The 9,586-nt window shown below is 38.3% G+C and overlaps 1 protein-coding gene across 5 annotated transcripts in view; it reads left to right on the forward strand.

The window, feature by feature from the left end:
* MYO1B (myosin IB) overlaps positions 1 to 5,073 on the forward strand; it is a 199,214-nt gene extending 194,141 nt beyond the window's left edge. For all 5 annotated transcript variants that reach the window (XM_027563152.1, XM_027563160.1, XM_027563136.1 and 2 more), the window contains one exon: positions 3,731 to 5,073. In XM_027563152.1, coding sequence (XP_027418953.1) covers positions 3,731 to 3,854 — 124 coding nt within the window. In that variant the 3' untranslated portion in view covers positions 3,855 to 5,073. The remainder of the gene's footprint in view (positions 1 to 3,730) is intronic.
* Positions 5,074 to 9,586: the final 4,513 nt, after the last annotated feature.

Below are 9,586 nucleotides of genomic sequence, written 5' to 3' on the forward strand. Positions count from 1 at the left end.
TTTTGGCTTCACATTAGGGCTCTAGTTATAGAGACCTGTTATTTGCATACAGGTTGGAGCATCCCTCCCTTTATTAAATCTGTCAGTATGAGATCACTGGATTGAATTTTAGTTACTATATGGATTGATACTTAATTGATTACTTTTCAATAGATTGTTTATTGTCTATATATATACTTTCTTGGACATGGAGTAAAATTTGCATCACCATATTGCATAGGAAATGATTTTATTTTCTAATTAAGATTTTGCCTGCCTGTTTTATTTCAACTCTTTTTAAAAGTTTCTCTAAAATAAGTTCATATCCATTCCTGTCCCTTTGTAAGCCACACCAGCTCTCCTTGATATACTAGGTTTGACAGAACCTTAGGTCCACTGTCTGTTCTCATTGTACACTAGGAATGGTATTTAGATGGGGATAGAGGGTGAGGGGTGGTAATTGACTTTTATGTATACCCTATATTGGAAATTGCAATTTAAACAAAATAACTTTCCTTGTTATCAAGTCCTTTCTCATAAAGACTTAGGAGAAAAGATATGGACCAGTTGGGTTCTCATCAATTAAAATGTTAACCTGTTAGGGTTGTTAGATCTTTAAACTCTTAGTTGAAATATTTCATAACTCAGGAAGCTGGGCTCCTGTTGTAGTGGGACTGGTCTTCCCACACCTCCTGGAAAGATTCTTTGTGTTCAGATGCAGAAGCTTCTTGGTATATGGATGAAGTAGCTTCACATGTGGTTTACTATGTTAATCAGATCAGATCAGTCGCTCAGTCGTGTCCGACTCTTTGCGACCCCATGAATCGCAGCACGCCAGGCCTCCCTGTCCATAAGGCCATCTTTACAGAGAAAACCACACCAACATCCAGGCCACTAAGGATTGCTGCTTTTAGCGCTTCCCAGACTGGCATTCTGAGAACACTGCCTTGGCAGGATGTTAGTAGTGATGTGTTGTGAAGAGGTGAACTGTCCTTCACGACAGCGCTTCCCAGAGCTTCTGCAGTCTTGTTGTGCATGGTGACTCTCCTGAGGCGCCCTGTGGGGGTGCAGCATGCTGTGTCAAGCACAGAACCCCAGCAGCAACTCTCACAGTTTGTCTTTGAGGCATTTGATCTCAGAACACGACTTCCAGGTGAAAGGGACCCTGCTTGTCACAGAAGGGGTGGGGGTGATGTTCTAAGTGTGTAAGTTTTCAGTAAACATGCTTGTCTGAGCGAAGATTCAGTGTGGCCATGTGAAGAAAACAAACATTCAGTAGCATTATAAACTAGACCAGAACACCTTTCCTTCTCCTATTCCTAATTACTGGTCGGTCTCATAAAAAGAAAATAGCTGATGGCACCTTGCGTAGCACCACGGTCCCTCCCTAGGCAGCCCAGGAATCCACGTGGCAGAACAAGGCTCCCATGTAGCCTCTGCTTCATAACCTCTGGGAGTTCTTAAGCAGCTTTTTTGGTGAGCATTTTAAATTTATATACTTTTTTGGTGAGCATTTTAAATTTAAACAAAATTTTACAGAGTCATGGACAAGCATGCCCATGATGTCTTTTTGTGGACTATACAGACCAGTGTTGTAAACAGCATGCATTTCAGTGACCAAAACCTCCCTTAGTGCATCCTTTTTAGAAATAGAAGTAGATATTCTAACAAACCCAATCTCCATAATCATTGTAGATAAACTGGATGTCAGCTTACAGGAGGAAAGCCAAAGGCCTGCTTCCTCCTTAGAGCAGTTTTAACCAGCATGTGTAGACATGAGAATTAAATTCATTGAGAGACTCGACTGCCTTGTGATCCCCAGTCCTTAAATTCCCAAACTATTCAATCTATAAATAGATTACATTTTAAGGATAACATTAAACAAGATCTATAGTTCTTCTAAAAATGAATCTGCAATGTTGAAAACTAAAGTGATTTTTTTGTATTAAATACTTTAAATATATGTATATATGCATACATACATGTAATACACACATACATGTGTATCCTTTAAGTTATACAGTTGTTTTTCTGAATATTTTAAATGCAAACAACTAACCTGTCTCAGTCTGCTGTGACATTGTGAGTGGTTTTGATGCTGTGAAATCATGCATCTGACATGATTCTTTGCTGGAGGATGGTATGTCTTCACTGTGGGCTAGGCTTCAGTTTTCTCTTCTGTGAAAGACAGATAATAGTACCCTTACCTCATAGGACTGTTTTAAAGTTGAGTTAATATGTGTAACTTAGTAAGAACAGTGTGGTGCGTGGTAAACACTTGGTAAGGTTTAGCTACTGTTATTTCTGGAGTGAATCATGGGCATGAATTGCGGACATGCAGACAGCTGGTATATGCTTAAGTTAATGGGAAAAGAACTTCTCTCTACATTTATTACACTACAGATTGTCTTTAAAAATTAAAATGTAAATATATTTGATCTTTTAAATGTATGTATTTGTGTTAAACTTGAAAGATTTTGTTTTCTCTCTGAGGCACATAGATTTAAGTGTGCATGCTAGAGAGAGATCGCAGGTGAATTTGGAACTAGAGCTGCCTTTTTAGTGCTTTCAAGTTGAAAAGAAACAGCCCATCTAAAGCTCAGATGTACCACCGATGAGTACAAGCTTACGTGTCACGTTTCACTCCAGTGCATAAAGTTTGCGAAACATGGGCTCTTTAGACCTTGAAGCAGAGACTGACGTGTACAGAGCAGAGCTATCGTGGGTGCCAGTGAACATGTGACCTACCACATGCTTTTTAGACTGACTCATTTAATTATACACCAGTAACTCAGAAACAGTTCCCTGAGAAACACACTGAAAACATGGTAATGCTATACTGATTCTGATGGTAGAGAGAAAAGAGCTGGGAAAGCCTGGGTTCCAGGACAGCCACGCTGCCCGTATGCCTCCCTGGTGATGCCTCAGAGACCTCATTTCGTACCTGCAGTGCCTGTTCCTCACAGCACCCAGCCCAGGGGGAAGCCAGTCATATGTCTCTTGTAGGAAGCTGTGACAAATAGTCTTGTGGGCAAATGCCTGACTGCTCTTGGGCTGTGAAAGGAAAGATTTGAACTAAAATACCGTTTCCCACAGTGTACTGCTTGTACCACTGGTAGGATAAGAGGTGTCTTTAGGTGTACATGATAGATTGTTAAATTTTTATAGTGACATATGTGTGTGTATACATATATTTAAATGGATATTAAAAATATAACTGGCAGATCAGACTTATGATTTCATCATTTTTATTCTGTAGGTCATAGCTATTTTAAAACACAGTTATTTAGTGTATAGATATAAAAAAAGTAGTGTAGGAAGTGTGTAAATATCCAATATTTGGAAACCATAGTCTGGAGTGTCTCTGGACCTGTTCTCTGTTATTTCTGCATTTCATTTTCTCAATTTGTTGATAATTTTACTATTTTTGCTATGCAGAAGTGGATAAAAATGGGGAAAATAGCATGTTTGTCTTTCTATTAATATTCCAAATGTGGATATTCATAGTCCTTCTTACTGGATAGGAGTATGATGAGCTAATGAACTTGGTTTACTTAGGGCTAAATGGTGGCCTTTGGAAGCAAAAGGCAATGTAATGCCTGGGGGTATAATCCTCTGGGCTGGAAGGGCTGATGGAAAGGGGAATACTTGTCAAGGTAAATATCCATTAAAAAACAAAGGCTAGTGTTCATGTAATCATCAGCTGTTCTGTGTGTACTTTTCTTTAGTTTGTCTTATTGTTTCCTCCTAGGTTCCTGGTGCAGTTCAGGCAGGACAAAGTGTGCGTGAAGTTTATTCAGGGCAACCAGAAAAACGGGAGTGTCCCAACGTGCAAGCGAAAAAACAACCGCCTCCTTGAAGTTGCTGTCCCTTAACTGGCGCCTCCTCTCTGCTTCCATGGACTCGTTTCTTTGTAACAGTGCAATTTGGTTTTGTTTTGTTTGGAGTTCATTGTATGTTGGGGAATTGCCAAAGGTTAATACTGTTAGAGTCCCTTGGCAAAATAAAAATATTTGACTAATCAATTCTTATTATTGGAATAGTTTTAACCCTTAAAGTACACATGCTGCCCTGGGACGGAATTGTAGACGCTAACAGTATCTCCGCCATGTCATGTGTGTTCTTTGTTTAGTCATCATGTTAGATTTGTGTGCCCTAATGCAACATATTACTCATAAATCATTAATACATCTAAGTGTAGGAAACGGTCTTAAAAGATAGTGCATCCATTCGTCACCTATTTATTGAATGCCTACTCTGTGCTAGGCACTGTACTAGGCGATACAAAAACTTATTAGTAGGCTCCCCCCTTTTTTTTCCCCTTAAGGCCATTGTGTTCTGGCTGGTTTGTGCTGGCTTTACCAGAGCTAAGAGAGTTTGAAAATGCTGAGACGAGAACAGTTACTGGCGATAATGGACAGCGTTCATTAGGAACCCTGTAGGATGGTCTTTAACAATATATACTTCAAGAAGGGCTGGTCCTAGGAAGTAGAAATATATGACTGAGTAAAAATGCCTCTACATGTGGTTTCTGTTTGAAAAGAGAAAACTGACATTTGAACAGGACTTTTAATTTGTTCACATCTCTTATCATTGCTTTTAAAACAGTAAGAAAGAGTAATTCTTATTTTAGAAAAAGTAACAGAAGCAGTCCAGCAAAGTTATATATTCCTTTTTCTGATAAGCATCATATATGATCCTAGATATGCTAATACCTGCAGAGTGTTGTTTTCATCCAGATTTGAGTATCTGTTTTAAACATCTAATAAAGGGAAGGACTTAAAGCCTTTCAGATGGTGGTAAGCATTCTCTATGATATGCAGTAAACATCTGAGATCTTTTTTGAAAGTTTTATTTGTAATATACATTTTGTATGAGAGAAGTGATTAGTACAGGGTGCATATTTTAGTCAAGGATCAAAATGATGTGTGTTAATTTGCAGGACTATTTTTACCCCAAAATTTATAGTTAGGATTCATTTTGGAAATCACATTTTAAACTTTGGAATCAAAATTGTTTCCTATTTGGGAGGATAATGTATATACATTGGTATGTTAAATAATAAAACTGTTCTAATTTGGTGCCATTCCTGGATCACAATTGTATTTTTGTATTTCAAGCTATTTTCTTAAGTTGTGTGTCAATGTATTATCGCACGGAAAGGCTTTACAATCCAAACATTACATGTTCTCTGTGTAATTGAATTTCACTTACCTTTTATAAACCAGAAGCAGTCATTGAAACTATTTTTCTGGGGATTTTCTTTTAACTTTTGTACTTAAAAAAGTTGTTGCTGTAAAAAAATCCTCAAAAGCCTTTGTGCTTATTGGTTCAAGTAGAAGATATAATTGCTTTCTTTTAGTCTTTTCCAACATGTATCTAAAGTGGTAGATTGATGATTCCTGAAATAGGTGAGTAGAAATTTGGAACTGAGAGGTGGGTTTTTTTTTTTAATGCTTTAAAAAATATGTGATACATTCCCATTGTTTGACATAAAAAGAAGTATGAAAAGACATATAACACAGATTTTCCATCCCATCATTTGCTCAGTTCCTATGCCTTCCTGAAAAGTTAACTATAGTTTTCAGTTGGTTTTGCTTTACTTTGTTGTTAAGTTGCTAAGTCGTGTCCAGCTCTTTGCAACCCCATGGACTGCTGCACACCAGGCTCCTCTGTCCTTCACTATCTCCCGGAGTTTGCTCACATTGCTGTCCGTTGAGTCGGTGGTGCTATCTATCTCTCACCCTTTGCTCCTCTCGTCTGCTTTTGCCTTCAGTCTTTCCCAATCTTTCTTTTACTTTACTTTATGCATATGCTTACAAGAGGAAATAAAAATAGAGATTCTTAACCTTCCTCCTGCTTTAGTAGACAAAAGCTAATATGTTATAGGTATTGTTCTTTACTTGGCCTTTTTCAGTCTTCATTCTTTGTACCATATAGTCTTCCGTTGTATGGATGCACTATACTTTATTTATCCAGTCCCCTGCTGATCATCGTTAGGTTGTTTCCTGAATGGAAGCTCTCAGGGCACAGCATTGTTGGCCAGACTGGCCTGTGCTGCTCACCTATGTCCTACCTAACTAGACATTACTGATAAGCCGTACTGTCACCTACTGTAGCAGGTGAGCATCCGCGATTTGTGTGTCTGAAGTTCTGTCACTGTCCTGCAGTGGAGAATTAAAGTACAGGTGGCACTCCAGATTTCCTGTGTACCCTAGTAACACAGCTCTAACTTATTCCCAACCACCACTTGGTTGCCCGGCCCCTGGAGTGTCTTGTAGATGTTATGCTTGAAAAAAGTAACCAGGCAGTGAGGACCAAACATCAGACCATGATATTGCTGAGTTTCCGCATTGTTGATGCAGTTACCCTTGACTTTGACATCCATCTACCACAGGCAAGAAAGGAACTTGGGGAAGTTACCGACTTAAAGGCTGGATACAGCTTTGTGATTTCATACTCGGATTAATAACTTGGACCCAATACTCAAATGGAAGACCTTCAGCTGCAGTTTGAGTGCCTTTGCTCGTACTCCAGGGGATATGGGGCCTGTCTGTAATAGCAAGGCCAGGGCCAAGGGTTCTGAGACCTGGGCACATCCTTAGAATTGATTGGCTGAAATCTAAGAGAATAAATGGTTTTATTATCATGGCATTTCAAGTAATATGCTGAGTGAGAACTCTCAAGTTCATGTAATTGAGTATAATTATGATAATTACAGCATGGTTTAAAATTCTTTGAAGCTACATATAATAGAAAACAGCATTTGGGTTTTTTTTTTCTCTCTTTGTATGCTGTTTTTCGTGTATTAGGTAAGGTAGTTTAGGCCCTAAGATGTTCAAATAGCAAGCGCTTTTTGAAATGGTGTAAGTTGCTGGTAAATTCCGTAATGGTCTATTCTTTTGCCAAAAGACATTGTAGTAGGAGCCTTTGTTTTTTAACTGGGCGTTGTTTTTCCATTAATACTGCAGTACTCAAATTCATGAAAAGGAAGGGCAGTATTCTGCTCTTCTTTCCTTCTAGTGAGAAAAGCAGCTGTGAGTTTTCATTTTCCATTTGAAGATTTAATGTTGAGGAGCTATGTTATTATTGGAGGGGCTCTTTCTTTGGATCTCATGTTAACAGTTCCATTCTCTGTGCTTTCATTCTCAGGGTTTGCCTAGCTGAACCATAGGAAGCCTCAGTCTTGACGAGCTGACACTTTATAGTCTCATCAGCTTGTATTCCAATAGCCACTTGGTAGAAAATTCATTCTTTTTCAGTTGTTTTCTTCCAAATCTTGAAATTGTTTGCTTTGTTCTCTTAGGTTTGAAGATCGTTTTCAAAATCTGGAGTTAATCACACACAGTAGAGCGTAAACCACAATCTCTTCCTCATTAACTTTTTTTTTTTTTTTTGCTGACATGATGGCCAGATCCCACTGCTCAATTTCATAAAATTCAACAAAATTCTAACTTTGTAAGGAAAATAGTTTCAGCTTCTCAGTGTTTAAGGAGAAAACTGGGAACAGAATTTAATTCCGTATTCACCAAAAGGCCTGGCAGTACTGAGAAAAGAAATAGATCAGCCAGTTACCTTTTCATTGCAGTTAGTTTTTTAATGTTTTTTTTTTAAGCCAGTTTTGAGATATGATTGACACTTAGTTTTAGGTGTGTGTGCATGCTCAGTCACATCTGACTCTGCAACCCCATGGACTATAGAGCCCGCCAGGCTCCTCTGTCCGTGGGGTTCTCCAGGCAAGGATACTGGAGTGGGTTGCCATTTCCTCCTCCAGGTAGTTTTAGGTATACAACATAATGATTTGCTATATGTGTTATTGTGAAATTATCATAGTAAATTTAGTTAACATTCATCACCTCTCAATTCTTGTGATGAGGACTTTTAAGAATATTCTCTTAAGTCATTTCACTCCAACTTCTTTTTTTTTTTTTTTTTTTTTGCTTCTTTTCTTTCTCGCACCAATTAATGGATCTGGCATATTCTCTTTAAAAATATATTTTTTTAATGATATACACATCAGAAATATATACAAACCAGAAATGGACCTTTCCAAGAATTTTTTACCAAGTGAACACGTCCATATAACTAGCACCCAAGAAAGAAGCACCCCAAAGATAGCACCCAGAAAATTCCTGCATCCCAGTCATCCCTTGCAAAAGTAATTTTGTTTTGTTGTCTAGTATTGTGTTTTAATTTAGACCTTTTTTTATTTGCTTCCTGTAAATAGAATCATCCAATATATTCTCTTCTTTCTGGCCTCTTTCATTCAAACGACTTCAAATTTTGGGTTTTGATCTTTCCCTGGGCCTGAGATGCTCCTGTGATTCTGGGCAGTGGCAGCAGCTCCTTGTCAGTACCGAGATCACAAGGGGAAACAGCTGATACACATATGACCATTCTGTGCCCAGACAACTTTCTGTTTTTCACTTTCAGTGTAGCATTCAGTAAATCACATGGGATGTTCAGCACTTTATTATAAAATGGGCTTTGTTTTAAATGACTTTGCCCAACTGTAGGTTAATGTACGTGTTCTGAGCATGTTTCAGGCAGGCTAGGCTAAGCTACCCTGTTTGGTGGGTTAGGTGTATTAAATGCACCTTTGGATTACGGAATTTTCAGCTTACAATGGGGTTTATCAGGAATGTAATCCTGTCATAAGTTGGGGAAGGTATAATTGTGGGATTCATTTATATTATTGAATGTAGCTGTTCTCCTGGCTGTATGATACTTCATCATGTGAGTAGACAGCACTTTTGTAATCCATGCTGCTGTGATGGGCATTTGGCTGTTACTCATAGTGCTGCTGCAAACATTCCTATGAACATCTTTTGGTGAATATCTATACATTTCTGCTGGTTATATACCTAGGAATAGAGCTGCTGGTTCATAGGTAAGCATGTGTCCAGCTTTAGTAGATTCCGTCAAACTGTCTTACAAAGAATCGGCACCAGTTTATACTCTCCCCAGTAGCGCACGAGGTCATGGTTGCACCACATCCTTGCCATACTGGGTGTTGGCCGTCATTTTCACTTTGATCCTTCTGATGGATCTTTAATTCAAATTTTCCTGGTGACTAAGGAACCCAAACACCTTTTCAATATTGTCCATTTGCTTATCATCTTTTGTGAAGTGCCTATTCAAGTATTTTGACATTTTTTTCTGTTCAAATTCTCTGTCTTTGACTTGCAGTTGTTTTGTATATGAGACCTTTATAGGGTATGTGTGTTGTCTGTATTGTCTCACAGTCTGGTCTCCTTTTTACTTGCTTACCAGTGCCTTTTGATGGCTTGATATTCCCTTTTAGCCTAGTACAATTCATTGATTCTTTCCTTTATGGTTAATACTTTTAGTTTTCTATTTACAAAATGCTTGTTTACCCAAGTTTATTATTATATTTGTCTATGATTTCCATTAAACCCTTTATTTTGCCTTTCCCATTTAGCTCTTTAGTCTATTGGAGTTTTTGTTTGTTTGCTTTTGTTTTTGAATGGTGTAAGGTAGGGAGTCGAGATTCCTTTTTTTCCACATTGATATGCAGTGAACCTGGCACCTTTTATTGAAAAGGCCATCCCTGCCCCACTATACTGTTTGATTCTTTATTACATTG

Source organism: Bos indicus x Bos taurus, chromosome 2 (genome assembly GCF_003369695.1).
Source record: "Bos indicus x Bos taurus breed Angus x Brahman F1 hybrid chromosome 2, Bos_hybrid_MaternalHap_v2.0, whole genome shotgun sequence".
Taxonomy (NCBI): Eukaryota; Metazoa; Chordata; class Mammalia; order Artiodactyla; family Bovidae; genus Bos; species Bos indicus x Bos taurus.